Source organism: Labeo rohita, chromosome 7, assembly GCF_022985175.1.
Source record: "Labeo rohita strain BAU-BD-2019 chromosome 7, IGBB_LRoh.1.0, whole genome shotgun sequence".
NCBI lineage: Eukaryota > Metazoa > Chordata > Actinopteri > Cypriniformes > Cyprinidae > Labeo > Labeo rohita.
In genome coordinates this window covers 17,543,509-17,569,587 of record NC_066875.1, presented here as the reverse complement: position 1 = coordinate 17,569,587, position 26,079 = coordinate 17,543,509, and the positions used below count along the sequence as shown (strand labels likewise).

The 26,079-nt window shown below is 35.9% G+C and overlaps 3 protein-coding genes and 1 long non-coding RNA gene across 4 annotated transcripts; 2 read left to right on the top strand and 2 right to left on the bottom strand.

Annotated features, from left to right (window-relative positions):
* Positions 1-409: 409 nt before the first annotated feature.
* Positions 410-7,540, bottom strand: got2b (glutamic-oxaloacetic transaminase 2b, mitochondrial). The gene is made up of 10 exons (XM_051115282.1): positions 7,374-7,540; positions 5,741-5,897; positions 4,375-4,503; positions 4,189-4,248; positions 2,748-2,909; positions 2,353-2,457; positions 2,082-2,232; positions 1,151-1,316; positions 914-1,064; positions 410-807 (listed from the first exon to the last, which is right to left on the bottom strand). Exons 1-10 carry the CDS (start codon positions 7,454-7,456, stop codon positions 685-687), a joined length of 1,287 nt encoding a protein of 428 aa, XP_050971239.1. The 5' UTR covers positions 7,457-7,540; the 3' UTR covers positions 410-684.
* A 2,452-nt stretch (positions 7,541-9,992) lies between these two features.
* On the top strand, positions 9,993-12,361 carry bmp15 (bone morphogenetic protein 15). The gene is made up of 2 exons (XM_051115283.1): positions 9,993-10,338; positions 11,553-12,361. The coding sequence occupies exons 1-2, from the start codon at positions 9,993-9,995 to the stop codon at positions 12,359-12,361; spliced, it is 1,155 nt and encodes a 384-aa protein (XP_050971240.1).
* Positions 11,857-17,968, bottom strand: LOC127168424 (uncharacterized). The gene is made up of 4 exons (XR_007828106.1): positions 17,768-17,968; positions 16,174-16,364; positions 13,408-13,532; positions 11,857-13,292 (listed from the first exon to the last, which is right to left on the bottom strand). It is a non-coding gene; the product is annotated as an uncharacterized LOC127168424 (long non-coding RNA).
* Positions 17,969-23,399: 5,431 nt separating this feature from the next.
* Positions 23,400-25,651, top strand: leap2 (liver-expressed antimicrobial peptide 2). The gene is made up of 3 exons (XM_051116228.1): positions 23,400-23,556; positions 24,398-24,567; positions 24,658-25,651. The coding sequence occupies exons 1-3, from the start codon at positions 23,488-23,490 to the stop codon at positions 24,695-24,697; spliced, it is 279 nt and encodes a 92-aa protein (XP_050972185.1). The 5' UTR covers positions 23,400-23,487; the 3' UTR covers positions 24,698-25,651.
* Positions 25,652-26,079: the final 428 nt, after the last annotated feature.

The window sequence follows — 26,079 nt, the reverse complement described above, 5'->3', positions numbered from 1 at the left end:
AAATTATTAAAATAAAAACAATCAAATAAATACCTTTTTTTTAATTTAGGGGGAAATGTTAGTTTATCAATTAGCTTGCAAAATATGACTTTCATAAGAATTCTAAACAGTGCAGAATATTTTGAATGCTTTTACATTTGAAAAACCTTCAAAATCGTAAAATGTTATTTACAGGTTTAAATGAAAGAGCCAGCAGCTGTTATAAATAAAAACACAACACAAATTAGTCCTCATTACAACTGAGTACAAATACTGCTGATATAATCGTGATCTGATCACAGTCTAAATTGAAATCTAAACTGATTTTCATTAAAGAACAAAGGAACTAATTTTGCAGAGTATCAGTGTGGTTTACAGTGTGTGCGTGTGTTTTGTTCTGTCCCCTAACAATGAAAACAACAAAATATCATTAAATGGACACAATATCCTTTATTACTGTTGTTGTTCATTTTACTTCACTCACACAATAAATAAAGTTCATACAGAATTTTAACAGGATGAAAAATGTTCTCAAATGTGCTTATTAGTCAAAGAACCACAAGATGTCCTGGGAGATGACTTAAGGTTACAGTTAGACACCCTGATAACATGTTCAGGATCCATGTTGACCTAGCAAAACAGCCAAATGAAGTGAAGCCAAGATCTGAGTCCAAAGAGGAATAGTGGGGCGGATATAAGTTTGATCTACTTAGTGACCTGATGAATGGCATGGGCAAGGTATCCCACATTTCCAGAGGTCACCCCAGCAACGCTGATACGGCCATCTTTAGTCATGTAAACTGAAAACTCATTTATCAGACGCTCCACCTGAAACACAACAGAATCTCAGACTGTTAGTGCCTGTACCAGTTTACAACATTTAATTATACAGATGCATACATATTCTAATTTCTGAGCATGCAAATTATTGTACCTGCTCAGGTTGGAGTCCAGTGAAGCAGAACATGCCAATTTGGTCAGTCACGTGTTGCCAGTTCTGAGAAGATCCTTCCTTCTTCAGATTAGCGACCAGCATTTCTCTCATTTTAATGATACGGTCGGCCATACCCTTCACCTCCTCCAGCCTACAGAAATACGATTATGTCAACCAAAAAAAAAGCTTGAAGTTTTATGAAAGTAAGTTCTTAAGGAGTGTGCAAGCAAGCCTCACCATGTTGAACGCAGCTCTGGTGTGTTGAGGATTGTGGCGGCGATACGTGCTCCATTCATGGGTGGGTTAGAGTAAATGGGGCGAATCAGGATCTTCAGCTGAGACTCCACCCTCTTTGCCTCCTCAGCATCAGCACACACCACTGTGAACCCTCCAACACGCTCACCTACAACAAACATAGTATTATGGTTGTGTGTAATACTATTTGCTAGTTAAAGAGTTTGGGATCATATGTTTTAATTTATTTTTTACTATTTAATGACTAACATGATAAAAAGGATTATTAAAATTAAATATTTAAGACACAATACAAATTAACATTTTTAAATTGCAATAATATTTCACAATGTTTGTGATTTCTTTCAAAACATTAAGACATCTGACCAACCCCAAACTTTTGATTGGTAGTATATGTAAGGTATTGCTTTTTGTTCCTTGACTTATTTTCTTTGAACATTGTGTTATGTTCATTTTTGCTATTAGAACAGGCTGTCTGTGCAGTCTAAAGAACAGACGATTTTCTGAACTCTGCCATGCAGTTAAGGGACACACTGTGCTAAATCGGTTCAGTGTTACAAACACCCTGAATGTTGCACTGATGTTACATTAGTAATCCAATGTGCTGTATGTGGATAATCCTTTATTTAAATTAATTTATAATATTTAAAACTATTTTTAAAATTAAAAGCAAAAAACTGGCATCATCAGATGGTGACTAAAATTCTAAATAAAGCTGACAACTGGATACTTCAGATCAGATGACCAGATATCAGATGTACATGAGCCAAATGTGAAATCTTATACCAGATGTGATTTTTTTTCTTTTTTGCACTTTACACTCATACGTCAAGATCCAGTTTGTGCAGGATTAGAAAAAAAAAAAAAGAAATGGTTTATAGTGTATATGCAGACTCTGACACAATATACTCACCATAGAGACCCATGTTCTTAGCGAAGGACTGAGACAGGAGGACATTGTGGCCCTGCTCAATGAAGTACCTCACGGCCCAGGCATCGCGATCAATATCTCCACTAGCAAAGCCCTGGTAGGCCATGTCGAAGAACACTAGAAGTTTCCTCTTCTGCAGAGAAAACGGATAAGATAGTGAGGCAACGCTCAACGGTCTGGAGTATCTTATCATTCAAGGAATTTAAACGAACATCATTATTTCTGCTATGCTTTAAAAACAACAGACACACACCTTGATGACAGCTGAGAGCTCCTTCCACTGCTCTGGTCGTGGGTCGACACCAGTGGGGTTATGAGCACAAGCGTGGAGCATGATTACACTATGCTCTGGAATTTTCTGTAGGTAAAGAAAAGATGATAAACATTCAATGCATCTCAGACAAAGTCATAGTTCAGGGTCAGATGATCCTTCAAAAATCATTTTAATATGATGATCCATTGCTCAAGAAACATTATCATCAATTTGGAAAACAGCTGTGCTGCTTAACATTTTTGTGAAAACTGATACAGTTTTTCCATACTTTAATTAAAAAGAATAACATTTATTTAAAATACATTTTGACCATTATAGAAGTCTTTACTGGGTCGTAAGACTGTACAGGGAAATGTACTGTGATGCTGGCTCACCGAGATGTCATCCAGCGCTCCAGTAAAGTCAAAGCCGCAGGTAGCAGGGTCATAGTAGCGGTACGCTTTCAGCTGCATACCAGCGTCACGGAAAATAGGGGTGTGATTTCCCCAGGATGGCTTTGGCAAGTATACATCCCTTGCCACTGTGTGGAACCGTGACTAATAGAGAAAAAGTTGAGAAAGGGGTGTTAAGACACTATAAACAATTACCATATGACATAGAAGTGCCATATTGGTGTTTGCTCCTTTTAAAGGAATAGTTCTCCCAAAAATTAAAATTCTGTCATTACTCTCCCTCATGAGGTTCCAAACACGTAAGACCTTCATTCATCTTTGGAACACATATTAAGATATTTCTGATGAAATCTGAGTGCTTAGAAACCCTGCATAGACAGCAACAGCACTACCACGTTCAAGGCCCAGAAAGGTAGTAAGGACATCAATAAAATAGTCCATGTGACATCAGTGGTTCATCCGTAATTTCATGAAGCTATGAGAATACATGGACTATTTTAACAATGTCCTTATCAACGTGGGGAAAAGTTAATTTGAAAAGTAATGCATTACAATATTGCGTTACTCCCTAAAAAAGTAACTAATTATGTTACTTGTTTACTTTTAATGGAAAGTAATAGGGTACGTTACTTTTTAGATCTGGGTAGGGCTTGCTTGTTTTTTTTTTTAACATAAAACGTTTACACAAAAAGCCTCAGGCCAACGTTCAATATTCTTCAGCAAAAAAAGAACAAATGTTAGGTTATCTTTAATTTTTGCTTATTAGTATGGTTGAACTATATCAAAGTTCAGCAGCAAATACACTAGTTAATAAAATGGGATTAAATACATAAAGGATATATATATTTTTGTATCATATTCTGAGTTACATTCCACATTCATTTTGAGAAACAGAGATGAATTAATGGATGTTACATGTTAATGGAAGTAACATCTTACTCCAATTAATGGGAAAAAAAGTAACTCTTATTACTTATTTGATTTACTTATTTGAAAAAGTAACTCCTCTTTTCTTTTTTTTTGTAAATTCAAAAGAAATGCATTATTTTACTTGTTACTTGAAAAAAGTAATCTGATTACACAACTCACGCTTATTGTAATGCGTCACCCCTAACACTGGACCTTACTACATTTCTGTGCCTTGTCCGTGGTCATACCCTTGCTGCCTCTTAAGGGTCAGAAAGCTCTCGGATTTCATCAAAAATATCTTAATTTGTGCTCCGAAAAAGAATGAAGGTCTTACAGGTTTGGAATGACATGAGGGCGAGTAATTAACGACAGAATGTTTATTTTTGAGTGAACCATCCCTTCTAATATATTACTGGATGAGGTAAAGAAAATGTTCTTCTTTTCAAGGTGGAGATGATAAACAGCCTCAAAGTTTATTGGCTAATGGAATGAACAAAATAAATGAAATACACACCAGGAAATTGGCTCCAACCCTCAGAGAACCAGTACCCGAGATTGTCTGGACAGTGATGCTCTAATAGAGAAAGAAAAAAAATAATTACCTGTTGGGCTAAATTAACACTAACATCAAAACTGATCAAATGTTTAAAAGTTAATACAATAATGAAAGACCCAATGGGTACTAGAGAGACAAACTCACCCTCTTGCTTTTGAGAACCTCGTTGTCCGGCCCCAGTGCGAGCTCAGCACAAGCCTTGCTAAACTCACCCAGACCCCCAATGGGCAGATACTCTTTATCTAACATGTTAGAGGCAATCAGAGCCTCGGCCTAAACAAAACATAATAAAAATAAATACTCACTAGATTTAACATCTTCACAAAATGTTTATGATGACTTCTCCACAGTTACAAAGCTGAGGGTCATGAATTTAATTGGTGGACACTGCTTAAACAGAGACAGCCTCTTAAAACACTCAACTCAGGGTGACTTTGCAGAAACAGAGAAAAGTAAAAGCACATGTTAACACAGACACACCACCCCCTGAATTTTGGCAATATCATTGGAGCACACTAACGCTAACGCAAAAACATATATACCTTTGAAAACTATTGGTCAATTACTGACAAGCTTACCATCTTAGGCAGAGCAACACTGTGAGTATTATCATATTACCCCAATTTTAAAGTCTCTGCACTGGCTACCTATTAGGTTCCGCATCAGCTATAAAATAGCACTTCTTACCTATAAGGCACTTAACGGTTTAGCTCCTGCGTACCTAACTAGTCTTCTACCACGCTACAATCCATCACGCTCCCTAAGGTCGCAAAACTCTGGACTGTTGGTAGTACCTAGGATAGCAAAGTCCACCAAAGGAGGTAGAGCTTTTTCGCATTTGGCACCCAAACTCTGGAACAGCCTTCCTGATAACGTTCGGCGTTCAGACACACTCTCTCTGTTTAAATCTAGATTAAAGACACATTTTTTTAGCCAAGCATTCAAATAATGCATCTCATCAACTTTTCCTGCAGTGATATCTGATCTAATGTTCATTATTAATTTTTTAGCTCTGGTTTAACAAATCTTTCTTTTCTTAGTTTGAACAGCAGCTACGCTAATTATGTTCCTATTTGTTCTCTGTTTTTGCCATGGGATTGACATCCCGTGGTAACTAGGAATTCACAAGCTCCAGTGTGGATCCTGAACACTTAAGAAGAGATGATGCCAACTCCACAGAGGACTTCAGATGATACCAACCCTGAAACAACACACAGCACTACCAGATTCTGCTACTAATTTATAGTGTTCTTTGTCTGTTTGATTACGATTGATCTTTACCACAAATCTCTGCCATATGTACATCAAGCTACTACTACATATATTGTAAAAACGTCTATTTGGTGTAAAGTTGCTTTGCAACGAAATGGCGTGAAAAGCGCTATACAAATAAATCTGAATTGAATTTGAATTATTATTTTTCCCACAAAATCATACTAGTTTGAAAAACAATTACCAGGTTTAAACTCATGGAAGCTCAGTCGTGTGGTGGCACAGAAAAGGTACATACCTTCCGAACACAGCTGAGAACATATGGCTTGCCATTGTCATCCCTGTATGCCCCCACACCCAGGTTCATTTTCTTAGAGTTTGTGTCCCGTTTGAAGGCCTCCGTCACCCCCAGGATGGGATCAGGGGGTCCCATCTGCACCTCAGTCCACCATGAGCTAAAAAAAAGCAGACCATTAAAAAAAAAAAAAAAATAGAAAAGGGCTCAAGTTATGTTTTTAGCAAAAATGATGCTACTAATAACAGCTGTTCAGCATACAGTTCAAGTACAGTACATAAGGAAACAAAACCCGACTCCAAACTGACAAATGAACTTTTCTTAACTTTGTTTTTTCATTCTATTCCTTTATTCCCCTCACACAAGTGAGTTTCTGCATACTTATACTAGACAAACAAGTGTAATTAATTCACTACTTTGTAGCTAATCATCAACAAAAACTATTGATGCCATTCATGATATTATCAGTATGCTCTTCTATATTGTTGTATGTTTAGTAAAGTATGCATTAGAGGCTGTGGAGTCAAAGGTCAGTTCTGGAATCATGTTGCAGAAACTCCTACCACATAGCTTGTGTGTCACAGTGGTTATGTAGTTATTTAGTCTATGTGTTAGTGTTTTATTAATACAACACTAGTAGCTGAGACTGCTTAGGAGCAATGTTTGTTGCATAAAATAGACTCTAGGAGATAATTACAAAAACAAACTGTACAAAAGCTCAGTTTATATAAGCAAGTAGCAGTGGCCACGGAGTAATTTAATCTCAAGTGTTGAAAAACGGAAGTGGGCCTTGTGACTCTATAACCCTTTAGGATTAACTATCAAATGCGTAAAGATGAGGGCTTTAGGTGTGGCATAAGTGGCTGTGTAATTTCAGAAAAACTTCGAAATGTACTAAATAAAGGTTAAATGATGTTGTGCCCAGCATCAGCTGCTTTGCCCTCCAAACGCGGTGCAAAAGGACACATACTACCATGATTTCTTGACGGAAGAACTCGGAAGCTGCAGAGCCAATCAGAAAGCTCAACCTGCTTGTTTTACCCAATGAACGCACTGGAAACCTGTACGTACGGTCTCCCAGTGAGACCAAAAAGGACGCTAAAGCGTTTATATGCAAGTTACTTATAAATGCACAAGATACTAGGTATTAACCAATATTCGTTAGTATTACACTCTTACCAATAATTAACGCAGAATATGAAAAGCGACGCTGATTTTTTTTGGCTTTGGCTAGATGAAGGTCAGAGGGATGCTGAATGATTCGTTTTGTAATCATGGTAGAGATGAGACAGATTTGATCCATTAGCTGCTACAAAACTGGCTTGAAGTTGATAATAAAAGCAGCCTGTAACACAGATACCTGGCGACACCCACATGGTCTTATCAAGTGTTTCATTTCACAGCATGAGCTCCATGTGAACGGATGTGACTGTACGTGCGTGCGTGATCGTGAGCACAAATCTGATGGCGTGAAGTGTAAAAATGAATTTACTGCATTAATATTATTCTGATAGACTAAAGACTATCAAAATAAAATATTTCGCATATATTAAACTTTGATTTTAAGTCAGTGTCTTAAAATGTAACGTACCAGTCACTGGATAATAAAAACAAATTATTTTTTAGCTCCCCTTACCTGGCTCTGATGGGTAGGGTAGCCAAAGACGGCGTCAAACTCCCAACAGAGGAAATGAACTTGGAGGTTTTGAGGAGAGCCATTGTTGCTGCTGATGTCGGCTGAAGCACAGAGTGGGAATGGGCACGCGGCTGTCAGCGGGCAAGAGTGCGCGTTCATGAAGAAAAAGCCGATTGACAGCTCCATCTAGAGGAAGGTGGATGGTGAATGCAGAATAATGGATCAAACCCGAGATTTGAGTTGGTTTTTATAATACCAATTAATAGTTATTGCTACTAATTGAAACGAAAAATAAAAAAGGTTACAAAAATAGTTACTGATGTATTTCACACAGTTGTCAATATTAGCTATTAATAAGTGCAGACTGCGTAGATTTCAAGTGTGCATTTTTACATATATATATACATAAATATTTCATTCAACTTTACAATAAATTGCTTGTTTGTATGGCACTTCAGCTGATGTGATGTAAATATACATTTCAGTTTGTCCTCTAAAAGATGTCAGTGTATTAAAGCTCCATAAAGAAACACTGCATAAAGGTATATTATGAATGTATTATTCAAATTGCTTTGTCATGTTGTTTAAATAGCATGCATTTCACTACTTAGATGGGAAGTGTTTTGTTAAGGTAATGGATTTACATTTCTTTGTTTTAAACTCACTCATTTTAAACATTAACATGACCTAATATTACACTTAAATTATTAGTGAGAAAGTCAGAAATTAGTAGGGTAAGATGAGAGAAGTTACCCCCATTAAGAACAATGCATTTTTAGGTTGTATTAGGCCTATATTTAGATAAAAGTTTAGAGTGTACAGGATGATGCATCAAAGCACAATTTACACACACACATATTGGGTTTACGTTTTATTGGGAAATTCCATAGACATAATTTTATACTGTAGGTACAAACTGCCCTGCTGAAAACAAACAAAAAAAAATGTAATGGTTTTCACTACATATACCATTACAAACATTACAAACCATCAAACTTTAACTGTTAAAACAATTAGTGTGTTTTGGGACATACTTCATTAGTGTTTAGTGGTTTTAACAAGCCACCAATAGAAATTACCAGTGGAGACCAACAGGTACAGTTTCCATTAAAAACAGTACAATTCCTATTATAAGCAGTAAAACCATTACAAATTCTGCCCCCTTGACCCAACGCTAACCCTAAACCAACAGCTCACACAAAACTTTCTGCATTTTTAGTTTTTTAAATAAATAAATAAAAATAAAATTAATAAAATAAATTTAAAAAAAAACCTTTAGGTGGAAAAAATGTCCCCACAAGGTCAAAATTGACTGATATATATTATTGTGGGGATATATATCCGTGGGGATACTTTTGGTCTCCACTATTCAAACTGAATGATTTCACTTAATTAGGTTCTATGAAATCATTTGCTTTGAACAAAACCTGTTTTAATAGCGACAATATCTGACACACACACGTCTGGTCAGCTGTCCATTCAGTACCAGGGTTGTTTCTGGAGGGCCGGTGTCCTGCAGAGTTTACCTCCAACTTTCCTCAAAACACCTGCCTGGAAGTTTCGAGTATACCTAGTAAGACCTTGATTAGCTGGTTCAGGTGTGTTTGATTAGAATTGGAGCAACTCTGCAGGTACACCGGCCCTCCAGGACCGGATCTGGTGACCCCTGCCCTACACCAACCCTACACCTAAACCTACCTGTCAGAAGAAACTTTCTGTATTTTTACTTTCTCAAACAACGTTTTTGGACCTGGGAACTTTAATTTAGGTCCCCACCATGAAAAGTCCACATGAGTGTGTCTGTATTCAGGTTTAAGTCCCCACCAGGATATATAAACCACACACACACACACACATTAGCAGTCAAAAGTTTTTGAACAGATTTTTGATGTTTTTTATGTTATTTAATCCAAAATACAGCAGAATCAGTAATATTGTGAAATATTTTTACTATTTAAAATAACCGTTTTCTATTTGAATGTATTTTAAAATGTCTAAATTTACAGCATCATTACTCCAGTCACATGATCCTTCATTTCAATAGTCTGATTTGCTGTTCAATAAACATTTTTTATCATCAGCCTATTATCAGTATTTCAATACATCAAAATTCATGATGAATATAAAGATCCAAAGATTAGCATTTATCTGAAATAGAAAGCAGTTATAGAAATTAAAAAGAAATTATAAAAATTATAATAATATAATTTAAATAATAATATAATTTTAAAATATAATATAATAAATTATTATTATTATTATTATTATTTTTGAGCAGCAAATGAATTACTGCTGAAGGATTACGTGACTGGAGCAGTGATGCTAAAAATTCAACTTTGAAATCACAGGAATAAATTCAGGGTTTTTTTTAGCTGGTGTGTTTATGCGTTTATTTATGTGATTTAAATGTGTGCGTTTTGTAAGTATTCTGCACGTAGGATATAAATGACAAGAAACCCACCTTGACGTTGGACAGGTAATTGGGTATGACGTCACACGGTAGGCGGTGCCGCAAAAGGGTTGTCAACCTCAGGTGATGTTTAGGTTGAATTTCGCCCGTTGATTGTCTTAGACGATGGTAGCCTTTCAGGTGTCACTCGTTCGTACGAGGGGCTGATCATGAAGGCTACCAGCAGTCACAACTGTCTGAGACTCTGCGTACTGTCGTGTTTGTTTGTGCTGCACATATCTTCGCGCGTGGCTGGAAACATGGCCTCTCCGTCACGTTTTGGCGTTGCCAGTACAGAAGTTCACCGCAATCGACACCCCAAACAGAGGAACTCTTATTTTAGACCTGTCCTAGAAAGCCAGACCAAAGATGAAGCTGTGCGTCTCATGTTAAATCTATACAGGATAGCTGCGGATGCAGATGGACGACCAAAGCAGCCCAAGTTATTTGGGTCCAACACTGTAAAGCTGCTTCAAGCGTCCACCACTGAAAAGCACTTCCTCTTAACCTCAAGTGGTAAAGCACTGTTTTCTCTCATGCACTTTCTTTACAAGGACATCTAGAGCACATTATGTTATAGAAGAGATGCTTAGAGTTCTATTGTTCTATCAAGAACCGTTAACATCTATGGAACGTTTTCATTGCATAAATAGTTCTATGCCGTGGAAAAATCTGTTTCCGATGATTAAAATATACTTCACCTACACTACCAGTCAAAAGTTTTTGAACAGTAATGTTAATGTTTTCAAAGAAGTCTCTTCTGCTCACCAAGCCTGCATTTATTTGATCCAAAGAGCAGCAAAAACAGTAAATTTTCAAAATGTTTTGTTTTCTATTCTAATATATTTTAAAATGTCAATTATTCCTGTTATTTCAAAGCTGAATGTTTAGCATCATTACTCCAGTCACATGTCTGTTTAGAAATCATTCTAATATTCTGATTTGCTAAAAAAAAAAAAAAATGTTGAAAAAAACAGCTTTTTTTTCTAGATTTTTTTTTTTTTTTTGTAGTTGAATAGAAAGTTCAGAAGAACAGAAAATAGAAAATCATCTGAAAGAGAAATCTTTTGTAAAATTATAAATGTCTTTACCATCACTTTTGATCAACTTAAAGCATCCTTGCTAAAGAAGTATTAATTTCTATCAGTTCTTAAATGGTATAGTGTAATGTTACAAAAGCTTTTTATTTCAGATAAATGCTGATCTTTGGATTTTCTATTCATCAAAAAGTCCTGAAAAAAATGTACTCCGTTGTTTTAAATATGAATAATAATAATAATAATAATAATAATAAAAATTTCTTGAACAGCAAATCAGCATATTAGAATGATTTCTGAAGGATCATGTGACACTAAAGACTAGAGTAATGATAAAAATGTAGCTTTGATTACAGAAATAAATTACATTTTAAAATATATTCAAATAGAAAGAAGTTATTTTAAATAGTAAAAAATTTAGGAAACCTTTTGCTGTATTTTGGATCAAATAAATGCAGGATTGGAGAGCAGAAGAGAATTCTTTAAAAAACATACATCTTAATTTAAAAAAAAAAAAAAAACTTTTGACTGTTATGCTCTTTTAATGGTTCTTTTATGACATTAAGATACGTTGTGCAGTGCATTTCTTAAATTATTAAGAGCTATTAGAAGTATATTTTTAAATATTTAGTTGTATTATCTGATTATTTCTTTTCTTTTTGTCTTTCTCCTATCTAAAACCAACTGGGCTAGATCTTCAGTATACCTACACAGTGAAATATGAACTGAAAAACCTCTTGTTGGACAAATTAGTGAGGGCGTCTTTTATGCACCTAAGGTCGCCTGTGTCATCCCATCTTCCTTTTATCTGTGAGGCGAGAGTCACATCTCTTCAAGATCTTCCCGCAGGTGACCGTGTCATCATGGGTCCTCGAAGCCTGTGGACCGAATCCGACGTCACAAACCATGTGTCCGAGTCGAAAGATGGCCACGTATCCCTCTTTGCCCATTATCGATGCACACAACAAGAACATGCCAGGTCCATTACACATCGAAAACATTTCCCACCTCAACACCATCTTCAAGCTCCTGTTTTGCTGCTGTTCCTGGAGGAGAACAAGCAGCCTGTGGAATGGGGGAAGTACATCACGCCCCTTTCCCGCCCCAGGACCCGTCGTTCTGGGGAACCCGGGAGCATCATCTCTGACATCCCCAACTACAAGCAAGGGCCGAACAGCGTGGCCAAAAACCATTGCAAGCTGCACTCCTATCGTGTGTCATTTAAAGATTTGGGATGGGACCACTGGATCATTGCACCCCCCAAGTACAATCCTCGTTACTGTAAGGGAGACTGTCCTCGTATTCTGCATTACGGCTACAGTTCACCCAATCATGCGATCATGCAGACGTTCATCAGCGAGCTCGGTGTGGCAGATATCCCGTTGCCCTCTTGCGTGCCTTATAAATACAAACCTGTCAGTGTGCTGATGATGGAGAGGAATGGAAACATAGTTTATAAAGAATATGAAGATATGATTGCAGACTCCTGCACCTGCAGATGACTTTGGGCTCAGGGTCAGATATGGACAAGAACTGAATGGTCCTAAAGGACATTGTGAGTTTGTACAAGCACAGTTCATTTGGAGAGCTAAGGAATGGCTATGTTGGGTTTGATTCGCCTGTTGCCATTTCTCGTGTGGTATTAATAGCGAGACTTGAATTGTTGAATGTGATCAATTCAGTCTCATCTCTTGCAGTACCTTTTGGAGATGTAGGTATAAATAAGTGGATTCTGATTGTTAAAAGAGTGAGTTACTATGATGTTACTTTTCTATTTACTCTTTGTCTGTGTATGTCACTGTTGTTTGTCTAGTGTGTTAATGTGACATCTTTCATAATGTATTTATGGAGGGGAATGGAGTTGGCACTTTATTGAAGACACTGTACTGAAAAGTCTGTCTAAAGAAAATAGGAAAATGGAGAAGAAAAAAAACGAAGCATGAAAGAGCCCTGTCTGTTGACTTGTAGTCTTTTGTGTTGTTGCTGTTTCTCATGTATATTCTCTTGTAGATTTTTGCCCATCTTTCACAAACGGCAAGTGGAGAAAAGGAGTAGATGCCAAATTTGCGCTACCTCAAAGATGACATCTAGCAAGTGTATGAAAGAGACTTTCATAGATGTATTTCTTAGAGGAGAAATGAAAATCCATGCACCTAAATGAACATTTTAATGTCATGATGAAAGATGATGAAATAAAGTAGTTATTTTGTATAAAAAAGAAAGCAAACTTACATATGCTTGTTGTGTTGTCATTTGTATCTCTTTTGTTTGATTATTTGGTCAGTAGAGAGCGCTCTTTCCCAGCTGTGCTTCAGCTCTAGTTAATATCTGGAATCTGCAGGAATGCTGGTCTGAACTGGCTTCTTTGATGTTATAGAGCTGGTGTAAATGTGGGTGAAAGTTCATTCAGAACCTTTTGCAAGTGTTCAGCCTCTATGCAATATCAGAACAAGATGTTGACATCCTGGAAGAATGTTTTGAACATCCTTGTATTCGTCTTAAAGGGATAGTTGACACAAAAATGTAAATTCTATCATTAATTACTCACCCTCATGTCGTTCCAAACCTGTAAGATCTTCGTTCATCTTCAGAACACAAATTAAGATATTTTTGGTGAAATCTGAGAGCTTTCTGACATTCCATAGACAGCAAGGGTCCTATCACATTCAAGGTCTAGAAAGATACCAAGAACACTGTTAAAATAGTCCATCTGACATCAGTGGTTCAACCGTAATTTTATGAAGCTTCAAGAATATGTTTAGTTGCACAAACAAACTAAAATAACTTTATTCAACAATTCTTCTCTTCTGTGTCACACTACACTCTTAAAAATAAAGGTTCTTTATTGGCATTGATGGTTCCATGAAGAACCTTGAACATCTATGGAACCTTTCAAATGCAGAAATATATAGTATTTATAGTCGAAAAAGGTTCTTTAGATTTTTAAAATAATCTTCAAAATGCTTCTTTTAAGAACTGTTCACTGAAGGGTTCTTTGGGGAACCAAAATGGTTCTTTTATGGCATCACTGCAAAAACACCCTTTTTGCAGCCTTTATTTTTAGGAGTGTAGCACTGTTTTTGGGAGTAGCATGACGCATTTGCATGCTTTCGTCTGAACATAGACAAGGCTCAGCACATGTATGTTCTACATCAGCAGCACCACGCGCATGCGTTGTTTACATGCAGATCAAAGCATGTGTATGCGTCATTGGAACTCTCCAAAATGGCGCTAGGGTGACCCAGATGAGAAGAATTGTTTCTCGACTATTTTGTCGATGTTCTTGGTACCTTTTTGGGCCTTGAACATATCAGTTGCATTGTTGTCTATACAGGGTCAGAAAGCTCTTGAATTTCATCAAAAATATCTTCAATTGTGTTCCAAAGACGAACAAAGGTCTTACGGGTTTGGAACGACATGAGGGTGAGTAATTAATGACAGAATTTAAATTTTTGGTGAAGTATCCCTTTAATGTTATAATGCCTTTAAAGTTATTTAAAAAGAAATAAAGAATTAGGAATGCAGGCAAACATTTGTTCTATAGAAGATATATGGTTTAAATGCTGTAAACAGTGTTTACCAGGGGTGTCCAAGCTTGGTCCTGGAGGGCTGGTGTTTAGTTCCAGAGTTTAGTTTCAACTTGCCTCAACACACCTGCCAGGAAGTTTCTTATATGCCCAGTATAAGAGCTTAATTTAGCTGGTTCAGGTGTGTTTAATTGGGGTAGCTAAACGCTGCAGGACACTGGCCCTCCAAGACCAAGTTTGGGCACCCCACACACAAAAAATGTGGTTCTTTGGGGTGGTTAAGGTGCTACACTATTAAAAATAAAGGCTCCAAAGGGGTGTTTTTGCAGTAAAGCTATAGAAGAACCATTTTTTGGATCCCGTTAAAAGAGAAGTCCACTTCTAGAACAAAAATTTACAGATAATGTACTCACCCCCTTATCATGCCAAGATGTTCATGTCTTTCTTTTTTCAGTCGTAAAGAAATTACGTTTTTTGAAGAAAACATTTCAGGATTTTTCTTCATATAATGGACTGCTATGGTGCCCCGATTTTGAACTTCCAAAATGCAGTTTAAATGCGGCTTAAAATGATCCCAGCCGAGAAATAAGGGTCTTATCTAATGAAACGATTGGTTATTTTCAGAAAAACAATACAATAGATATACTTTTTTAATGTCAAGTGCTTGTCTTGTCTTGGAAGTTCAAAATCGGGGCACCATATCAGTTCATTATATGGAGAAAAATGCAAAAACGTTTTCCTCAAAAAACATAATTTCTTCACAATTAAAGAAGGAAAGACACAAACATCTTGGATGACAAGAGGGTGAGTATATTATCTGTAAATTTTTGTTCTGGAAGTGGACTTCTCTTTTAAGCCCCTGTATACAGTAGTTCTTTAAAGGTTCTTAAAAGGATATTAAATAAGCTAAATTAAAATACAGTGTATTTCCTGCTTCTCACACCCCTCATAAAAAAGTGTCAGTTTTGTCCTCAAACGTCATTATAATGAACAAAGATTATAATGTTAGTATATGGAACCTACAACAAAAACATACAAAAACATATTGTCCCCATTTTTTTAAAGGGTTACTCCACCCCAAAATGAAAATTTTGTCATTAATCAGTTACCCCCAAAAAAACCCGTAAAAGCTTTGTTCGTTTTCAGAACACAAATTAAGATATTTTTGATGAATTCTGACAGTTCTCTGACCTTCCCATAGACAGCAATGTAACTAACACAATCAACATCCAGAAACGTAACAAGGAGATCAGTAAAATAATCCATGTGACATCAGGAGTTCAATCATAATTTTACGAAGGTACGAGAATACATTTTGTACACAAAGAAAACAAAAATAACGACTTTATTCAACAATTCATCTCCTCCGCATCACCCGTCATTTTGGAGTATATCCCCTGAAGCAAACAGCGTATGCTGTTCTGTGTCACCTGCGCCACGCGGATACATTGTTTTCGTTCAAATTAAAATGTAAATAAACACCGGAAACGTTATTAATAAAGTTGTTATTTTTGTTTTCTTTGCGTAAAAAAAAGTATTCTTGTAACTTCGTAAAATTACGGTTGAACTTCTGATGTCACATGGATTATTTTACCGATCTCTTTGCTACGTTTCTGGACGTCCATCGTGTTAATTACAGTGCTGTTTATGGGAGCTCCAGACAGCTGTCAGAATGCATCAAAATATCTTAATTTGTGTTTTGACCACTAAACAAGGACATGTTTTCAGTTAAGAAATCTGGTCACTTTAATGTAAACATTCTGGTAAAAAAAGATTCTCTTTTTTACCAGAATTGTAGCTGTTGGTCGGCGCCGATAGCCTTGTGGTTAGTGGGCCAACATATAGCACAACTATGCTTGCAGCGACCCGAGTTCGAATCCCGTCTCGAGGTCCTTTGCCGATCCTGCTCCCCTCTCTCTGCCCAGTACTTTCCTGTCATTGCTCTACTGTCCTGTCCATTAAAGCCAAAAACTTGAACCTGTTGAATGTTGTCAGAAGCACAGTCAGTGGCCCCTTTTATCAAAAAGTGGAACAAAGTGATACAAATCACAGACCAAGCATGACTTGCCCAAACACAATAAAGAACAATAAACTAAAGAATGTTCTATAATGCTAAAATAATTCTAACAAACAATAAAAACAACCTGGAAGAAGGGGACGACAAGAGTGCACCACAGAATAGTGAAAATGGCTTAAGAACTAAATTCACCAGCTCCACAGCACCACACAGAATCCAAATGGTAGAACTGATCACAACCACATTAAACAATAGCAGTCAGAAGACCAATTAGAACATGTTTGTCCATCAGTTGCAAGAATATACAGTTATAGGCAAACTTGAAGACTTGATAGAAACTTAAAAGGCTGTGAACTGTTCTCAACAATTTTGAAAATGTAAAAGCAATCAACCAAAACCTCAGCAACAACAGTGTAACAACTCTTACTTATAGTATTTCCCCAAGTATACTTCACTCAAAAAGGAAAATTCTGTTATCATTTACTCATCCTCATGTCATTACAAACCTATATGACTTTCTTTCTATAATGGACCATAAAAAAGCTTTGAGAAATGTCTCAGCATTTTTACGTCTGTACAATGATTATTTGGGGGTTAAATATCCATTTAACAGCTGTAAAATACGGCTTGGAGCAGAAACACTTGGAGCAGTTTGATCAGAAACATGGATTATTGTCCGAGGAGAAAGGCCAAAAAGAAGGTCTGGTATCTCATACCAGAAATAAAGGAAACCATACTGTAGTGTCTTACAATAAAACATCACTTGCGTTTATTTCCAACACAAAGGCAGTAAGAACAGAGAAGACAGTTATTCTGTTTGTGCCAAAAGACTTCTTTGTACAATATATCTCTGTCATCTGTTCATTTTTGTTTGCTTGTGTCATCCTACCTTGTGCACTCAGCTCAGTTTTATGCTGTATAAACTACTGCTCTCAGTACACTTTCTGGTAAACAGATTATTACAAATATATTTATATAGAGAGAGAGATCCATTCTATAAAGTTAAATAAATGTATAGTCCTAAATAAACTGATTGTGCTTTTGGCAAAAACAAATTGACATAGCTTTCCATTAATGACAGAACAAGATGGCATAAACAAAGAACATACACAACATCATATACTGATTTACACAATGATTGTAGACATAGACAAATGTATATAAAGCAGTCAACTCTTTTTTAGCACAAATATAACCTCATACGTTTTGTCATTTTCTGCTTTATGCTGAGACTAAGATTTTTCCAATCCGAAACACGCAGAAACAAACTGTATTGTTAAATGTACATGTCGATCAAAGAGCCCCTTCCAAGAAGTGCACAGTTCTTGGCCAGGATAAGCAGAAAAGTCAAAAGTCTGGCTTACCTATTTAAAACTTAGAGAGGCATATCAATAAAGGTTCTCTGTTTTTGATGTGATTGACCTCCAGTTAAATCACTGTTTCACTCATTTTGCTGTCAGAGAAGTTAGAACTGAACTACATGAGTCACAATTAAAGCCCCTTTCCCATTGATCCACAGATGTTTTGCCAAGTCCAGGTAGACTTTATTCTATGAACTGGATGGAATAAAACTGGACGAATCTGCCGGGGCCCTTTTCTCCTCTTTGGCAACTGATAATTGTTTCACTTCCCGGCGGGACGGTGTACTTTGTCTGCAATCTTTTGACTGAGTGCCAAAACTGACAAACATGCCGAACGGGACAGCAATTGCTGTCCTTGACCCTGAAACACTGAAGGAATACCCTGATGAATTGTCATTATTTGATTCATATAGGGGAGATTGTTAGGATAATAGATATATACAGTAGTTCTTCCCCTGAAGCTGAACTCCTGAAAAGTTTTCCTAATGCTACTGGAATTCAGTTTTCTTATCTTTTTCAAATGATAGAATGTTCCAGTATTGCTCCATAATCTGTTGTTCAGCACACAGAACTATCTCTAAAACCCCTCAGGGTTTGTCCATCAAATCTATGTAAAGTGATTTCAGTTGTATTTCAAATTGCTAATTCGCATAAATTCATGCAACACTCTTTTTTTCCAGTAATACTAACAGTGACCTGAGAGGAGTCACGTCTGCACACATGCATGGATACTGATTTCCTAGTAGAATTGTACTGAAAAGCTTCCTGATCATTATAAACACATTATTGATGGTTCTGTTCACCTCAATTAATGCTGATTACCCAACCCTGCTGAATGTATCAAAGGCTATTTTTCGTCAAGCTAGATTTACATTGCAACATATTTATTATTTACATAGTCTCTACAATTAGTCATTCAGAGTTAATAAATATACACTACTGCTCAAAGTTCGGGTCGTGTACATGTCTTATATGCTCAAAAATAAAGGAAAAACAGTAATATTGTGAAGTATTTGGGTTTTTAAATCTCTTATGCTCACCAATGCAGCATTTATTTGATCAAAACTACAATTAAACAGGGAATATTGTGAAATATTACCACAATTAAATTGTAAAAACTACAATTGTGTTCTATTTGAATATATGTATATATATATATATATATATATATGTATATATATATATATATATATATATATATATATATATATATACATGTTTGTAATAATGGTAATTTTAGATGTCCTTTCTTTTGTATTTAATTATAAAACCCTTTATAATGACAGAAATTAACCTTATATATATATATATTAAATTTGAATTAAACAATAAATTAAATTTAAATAATATGATACAATTAGAAAAAAAAGAAGTTACCAGTCAAATGAAATCAGCAACAACAATTCACCTTTGCACGGCACAGAAGAGCACAAATGTAGTATTAAGGAATATTTACAGATTTTTTGACAAGATTCAGACGTGGCATTACTGCATTTCATAATAACAGTGTTATGAGATTAATGTTTTAAATATAAAGTTTTGAATATAGAAATATTAAACGATTTAAATGACTCAAATAATATTTTAAAAATGAAACTAAAACCGCCAGTAGGTGGCATCAAGTCAAGTCTTTGTGACTGAATTGTTCATTTAATCGATTCAAAAACGTAGATTCATTCATAAACGAAACAGCTGTGACTGTGTTTGGAACTATTTTTGTTGACGAAATATAGCACAATCAGACAACAGTGTTCCTAAAATGTAAGTCACTTAATATTAACTTTTGTACAAAATCAGAAATGTATAAAACTGTTGTATAAATTCAATTTCACTTTTGCAAACTCCCTCAGGCTATCATTAAAAACTGTCACTGTTCATCGCGATCTCACAAACTTGCATTTTAATTAATGAAGCTCTCTACACTGCATACTGAATTTATTATTTACATCGTCTCTACAATTTGTTATAATGAATTACAAAAACTGCAGTCTGCTTTCAGGATCTGTGCTGTGAGCAGCAGGACGCGCACCGATAGAGAAGCATTTTTTATTAGCTGCAATCTGCCTGTATAATGGCAACCAGCATAGACCAGCGAAGGACCAGCTTAAACCAGCACCAAAACATACCTAACCAGCATCCCAGCATCAAAACATAGCTACCAGCATATTTTGTTTTTTTCACCAGCAGTGTTGGGAAGGTTACTTTGGAAATGTAATAGGTTACAGATTACAATTTACCCTATTTAAAATGTAATAAGTAGTGTAACTTTTTAATTACTTTATTAAAGTAATGTAACTTATTACATTTGATTACTTTTTGATTACTTTTCTAAATTTCTAATATTTTCAACTGTTAATCTCTTTGAAACGTTTAAACCAGGCAGTGTTAACCTTACAGTAGCACTCTGTAACAGACTAATTATTGTGATTTTCAAAATCCCTCATCACTTGAATTAGGATTTTAATAAGTAAGGGATAATATACATCTTTATTTTGCGATAACAACTGGCTGGACCTACATTATCCCACTTATTACACAGCTGCTTGCCACAAAAGTAAATAAACAAGAAACTCTGATCTGAGTTGAAATATTTGAACACAAAGCTTCCATGAAGAAAGCAGTCGCTAGCAAGCGGCAAGTTCAAACTAGAAGTACGGTGCAGTCATACCACATACCACATACCATCACACAACATTTCACCACATAAATAATTAAGTACTAGTATTAAAAGTACTAGTTTGTTAGTTATCTTATAATCCATTACAGTGTACAAAACAAAATGGCAGCAGCTGCGTTCATATGAAACAAGAGCGAGTCCACGATACCAGGATGACAGAATTAAGAAATTGTGCACATAATATTGAATTGAGATTTAATATTTTATTAGCTAACCAAAGGCAAAGCTTCCACCAAAAAAACTATCAAGCGTATAGCGCCTGGATGAGTCAGTTTTATTAGCTTTTACCAGTTTTTATTAGAGAATAACATACCTTGGAATGTCACAACTGACCAATCAGAATCAAGCATTCCACAGAGCCATATAATATTTTAATTTTAAAGCACAGCCACCACAAATTCAGACTAAACACCTCTTATTTATGTTAAGATCATTCTGAAGTTAAATACAGATTTAAAATCATAACAAGAAATAGTTTAATAGCTATGATACTGGTTTTGAAATCAAATGTTTGCATAGTTATGACAGGAAACACTGCCATCTAACAACGACTTGGAAAAAAATAAATCAGTTTTAACAAATAAAGCATACGCATAAACCCAAATAATAAAACAGTTATCGAATAAGCGTGTGTCCTATTCTGTGTCCTAAACTCATGAAACGTTGGTGTCTCATTTTAGAGCAGTCAACACAATTTATGAAAGAAGTAAATTAAATCTGTGTGTGTGTGTGTGTGAAAATATTTAAATGTAACCCCCTTTGTAATCATTAACATTTTCAAAAGTAACTAATTTAATTACACATTTTTTCTCAGTAACTGTAACTAATTACAATTACATTTATTTTGTAATTAAATTACGTAATTCCGTTACATGTAACTAGTTACTCCCCAACACTGTTCACCAGGGAGGAAAAGGGGAAAAAAAAAACATAAAAATTGCTATAACTGTGCAACCATTTGTCCTTTTAACATGAAAATCGGTGTGCACGGTCTTGGCCCAAAGTGCCACAAGTGTCAAGGAAATTTGTGTATCTCAAAAAACATGGGCGCCATTGGCAGACAAAGTTTGAGCACCTGTTAGACAAGGTTAACGCAGGCTGATCGGAACAAAACTCGGTAGTCCTGTTCGATTTGGCCTCTGGGGTGGGGGTATAATGCATTTTTTTCACATATTCGTACGCGATATTCGTATCATAGGATAGAACTCCTTAATCCCAGACAACGTTGCCTCCACAACCACTCTGGTCTATCAAATGATTGAGAAGATGTCAGAAAATCTACTGTTGCAAACTAGTCCTAGATTTTTTGCTCAGTCTGGAAAAAAAAACTGCAGTACAATTGTCTGGACTCTCTAGGTCAACCCTTTGGGAGGCTATAATGGGGTTGTTTAGAAAAGAATCCTGTCCAAATTTACCCCAAATCCTATAAAGCCTAACGAAAAACCCAAAACTTCACGAAACAAGCTTGCAAAGTTTTAAGGAGATCGGACCACAACTGGTGCTATAACAGCCATAAAACTTAATATTTCAATGGTAAATTATCCTAATTTGCCAAAAAGATGGTTACAAGCTTGCCAAATAATGTCTTTTTTCATATGTGCTTAAATGCCTTAAAGCACATGAACCCCGGTAATCACTGCTTGCAGCTATATTTTAAAATGTAATTAATTCATGTGACAGCAACACTGAAATTTCAGCATCATTTCTCCAGTCTTTAGTGTCACACGAGCCTTCAGAAATCATTCTAAAATGCTGATTTGCTGCTCAAGAAACATTTCATACATCTTACATTTATGTATCATTATGAGTATTTATTTATTTTATCATTTTCAATGAAGAAAATTTCTTAACTGCTTAATATTTTTGTGAAAACCTCGGTACATTTTTCATTCTTTGATTTAAAAAAATATTCAAAATAACGGTATATATTTCAAATAGAAAACTTGTGTAACATTATAAATGTCTTTATTGTCATTTTTGATCAATTCAATATGTCCTTTCTGAATAAAAATATCAATTACTTAAAAAAAAAACCCTTTTGAATGGTAATGTAAATACCACAAGCATATAGAACAAAGGCCAGTCTTCAAAAAGTAGTCATGTGACCAGTATGCTAAGCTTGACCCCAGTAAACACTTAGATGCAACATTGATCTGAAAACATGTTTGCCTCTCACTCAGGAAGAGACTTGGAGAACCTTGATAAACCTAACCTTGAGCTCTATCAAAATACTCTGACCAATACAGTGAGCACGCTAGAAATGTTTAACACAAGGCCACCAGCTTATGAAATAGTACTGGGTATTATTTACGTGAACTGACAATCCCAAGACGATAATCAGCATCATATCCAGTAAACACCATGAGTCAGTGTGAAACCTTTGTGATGAGCTGGATCAGAGGTTCGACTCATATCTGACCCGCTGCCATTTTTGCTTCGAGTTAGTCACAGTCTTTTTGTCCCTTTTGTTTTTTGTCCATTGCAAAACACAGATTCTCTAATCGCCATTGTTCTTTTTCAAGGCCCCTGTGAATGTGTATATGATAAAAGGGAGACAGAAGAACTGTGTCAAAGGAACTTTAAAGAAACAAAACGAGAAATGTTGATTCAGAAGATTTAGAGTCTGACATTTTATATCAGTAAAAATCCACTGCATAGCTGTCTAAGATGTACAGTTCAACAAACTGTGGTAAAACATCACTGAACTCTAAAATGCTGACAACCACATCTGAAAAATGACTGATTTTTGTTCTTATCCCTCATTCCTCTCGTTCTTTCTTATCCCTTGCTTCTCTCAACTCTGGCTGCATTCTCTCCCAGAGCCCCAGAGGACAGCTTATCCAAGTCCCAAACATTAAGCAAACATGTGCCACATCTGGTAATGAAAAAGCAGAGAGACAGAAGCAGAGAAAGAAAGAGAGAGAGAAAGTGACAGGGATGAGGGACAGTCTCTCTTCTGCTGACTGGTGGGTATATAAGACAGTACATCGTCTCTGTCGTCAGTGTCGCTGTGAGCTCACTGTTACAGCAACTTTTCTCATTCAGCATGCAGGATCACAATCACAGAAGGGCTCCTCTAGCCTGGTGCCTGGTGTTTTTGGTGCTTGTCCAACAGGTAATTATGATATTTTAAAAATGAATTTGTTCACAGCTTCCTAAACTGTTGACTTTTGATATTTATGTTAGTGTTGACATGTTACTCCAGTGGATTTTTTTCCTGTGTTTTAAAATACTTCAGATCACTAAAATATTAGCTTAATATTTTTAATATAATAATATAAAATAACCAGTACTATTAAAATAATGACTTATATATGTGACCCTGGACTAGAAAACCAGTCATAAAGATCTTTTTTTTAAACTGAGATTTATACATCACCTGAAAGCTAAATAAATTTGTTAGAATAGGACAATATTTGACCGAGATACAACTATTTGAAAATCTGTAATCTGAGGGTGCACTGATACTGAGAAAATCTCCTTTAAAATTGTCGAAATTAAGTTCTTAGCAATGCATATTTCTAATCAAAAATTAAATTTTGATATATTTACGATAGGAAATTGACAAAATATCTTCATGGAACATGATCTTTACTTAATATCCTAATGATTTATAAATTTGACCCATACAATGTATTTTTGGCTATTGCTACAAATATACCTGTGCTACTTAATACTTTTGTGGTCCAGGCTCACATATGTGGTTTATAATATTGTTTATTTTTTAAAATTATTGTTTAAAGGTGGAACCATTTTAAAGGAGACACAATGCTGTCAAATTTATTCAGTATTTATTTATTTTCTTACAAATTACATATTATGAAACTAATAGTCAAACTTGTGGAACATAACTACATACAAACTATGCAGAAATAGTTGTAAATTTGATCTGTTTCATTAAACGGATATTACTTGTTGAATATTTCATGAGCTGATTAACACATTATGTATTTCAGGTGACCTGCAATCCTGTGCCAAAATCAGACACACCTTCAACGTCTGTGCAGGAAGTTCAAAGGTCACTGAAGAGAACCGCTCGAATGACCCCGTTATGGAGAATCATGGGTACTAAACCTCACGGCGCCTACTGCCAGAACAACTACGAGTGCTCGACAGGAATATGCAGGTGACTGCATGCATTCTTTGTCCTGCTGACAATAATTCAAACATATCTTTTAAAAAATAACTGATTCTCAAATTTAATTTTGTTCCACAGGAAAGGCCACTGTTCCTACAGCCAACCGATTAATTCCTAAACCGAAGACTCCCTCCTTCTCCGATCTGACGTTTCTACACCATCATGCATGACGAGAGCTTGATTCAGTGAGCAACAGGAGGCAACAGAAAATGCAATGCAGTTAATCATCAGTTAGACATATAGTAAGCCACAAATGAGGCAATAGGTAAAGTTCTGAAGATTGTGCTTATCATAAGGTACATAACATGTGGACTCTTTTGAGAGTGCATAGAAAACCTCATAATCTACCTGCACAGTGGTGTTGCTATATTCAAGAAAAGCATTATTAGTGGGATTTGCATGACTGATACATTTCAGGTGGTGCTGGGAAGGTGATACAGCAGTATGTGTTTTGGGCCAGTTTCCCTGATCCAGATTAAGTCCAGTCACTGTCCTGGATGTCCGTAGTGCAGAGTATAGCCTTTGGCACGAACAGCACATTTCAGGACTAAGCTTAGTCCAAACATGGAAACTGGTCTGTAGTATTAGATCATGTTACTTGTAAGCTATATATGTAAGTGTAGGCAAACGTGTCTACTAGTGCCTTAGCTCAACCCAAATGTCGTTGAACCAAAGCTAGCCTGGAGAAAAAGGGACAGAGAAAGTGCAAAGGTTGCCATTATCGATTGTGCCTAGATATTATTAACCATTAGCCTCCATCCTCCGCCTTTATCTGTGTGCTCACGTTTGTTTTATTTAATTTAAGACTCATTTACCTGTCACTATTTATGTTGTTATATACAAGTGTCTCCACCTCATCTCAAAGATCAGGATTTCCAAGCATTGTTTCAATATGGGATTACTTATTTATTTGTTTGTATGACTCACCAGTTCATTTAAAGCTCATTTTTTATATATCTGACTATATATCACTAAGATTTATACTTTATATTTACTGTACCGTTACTCTGTATGTGCATGTCTTGTATGAGAACTTTGGGGTTCTGAAATAAAAACATGTTCTGAGAAAACAGCTTTTATGTCATGAACTGCATTTATTGCATTTACAGTTGCAGTTTGCCAGCATTTTTCTCAGCTGCAGTTTCAGGAAAAACTTAATTCTAGTGCATTGAAAACTGTTAAATTGTAAATTTGGCTTGAATAGCTGGATGTCAATCACTGTTACAGATTTTGCATGCAAGTCTCTGTGTTGTGATCAGAGACCCACGCAGCACACAGCAGCCATTTGGCTGATATGGCAGAACTCAAGGAGGTTAGCCAAGCATGTGCAATGCAGACTGGGGACTAATGTTCAGAGACATATAAATCAATGATTCTGAGATGACAATAAACAACCAAAGTAAAAAAGACAATTTTCAAATGGCAGTTCTTTTTGACAATTTTGTTGCCAGACAGACAGATCAAGACATGTGAAGATCATGACATGGTGATGTATTGAGG

What these genes read in the sequence shown, in the direction of transcription:
- got2b (XM_051115282.1), bottom strand. Translation starts at nt 7,456, where the DNA reads ATGGCTCTCCTCAAAACCTCCAAGTTCATTTCCTCTGTTGGGAGTTTG. An exon ending in GAGCGCTGGATGACATCTCG is followed by an intron (nt 2,458 to 2,747) that starts GTGAGCCAGCAT and finishes CTTTACCTACAG; the next exon opens with AAAATTCCAGAGCATAGTGT. An exon ending in CTGGACTCCAACCTGAGCAG is followed by an intron (nt 808 to 913) that starts GTACAATAATTT and finishes GTTGTGTTTCAG; the next exon opens with GTGGAGCGTCTGATAAATGA.
- bmp15 (XM_051115283.1), top strand. Translation starts at nt 9,993, where the DNA reads ATGAAGGCTACCAGCAGTCACAACTGTCTGAGACTCTGCGTACTGTCG. An exon ending in CTTCCTCTTAACCTCAAGTG is followed by an intron (nt 10,339 to 11,552) that starts GTAAAGCACTGT and finishes CAACTGGGCTAG; the next exon opens with ATCTTCAGTATACCTACACA.
- leap2 (XM_051116228.1), top strand. Translation starts at nt 23,488, where the DNA reads ATGCAGGATCACAATCACAGAAGGGCTCCTCTAGCCTGGTGCCTGGTG. An exon ending in TTTTGGTGCTTGTCCAACAG is followed by an intron (nt 23,557 to 24,397) that starts GTAATTATGATA and finishes TATGTATTTCAG; the next exon opens with GTGACCTGCAATCCTGTGCC. An exon ending in TGCTCGACAGGAATATGCAG is followed by an intron (nt 24,568 to 24,657) that starts GTGACTGCATGC and finishes TTTGTTCCACAG; the next exon opens with GAAAGGCCACTGTTCCTACA.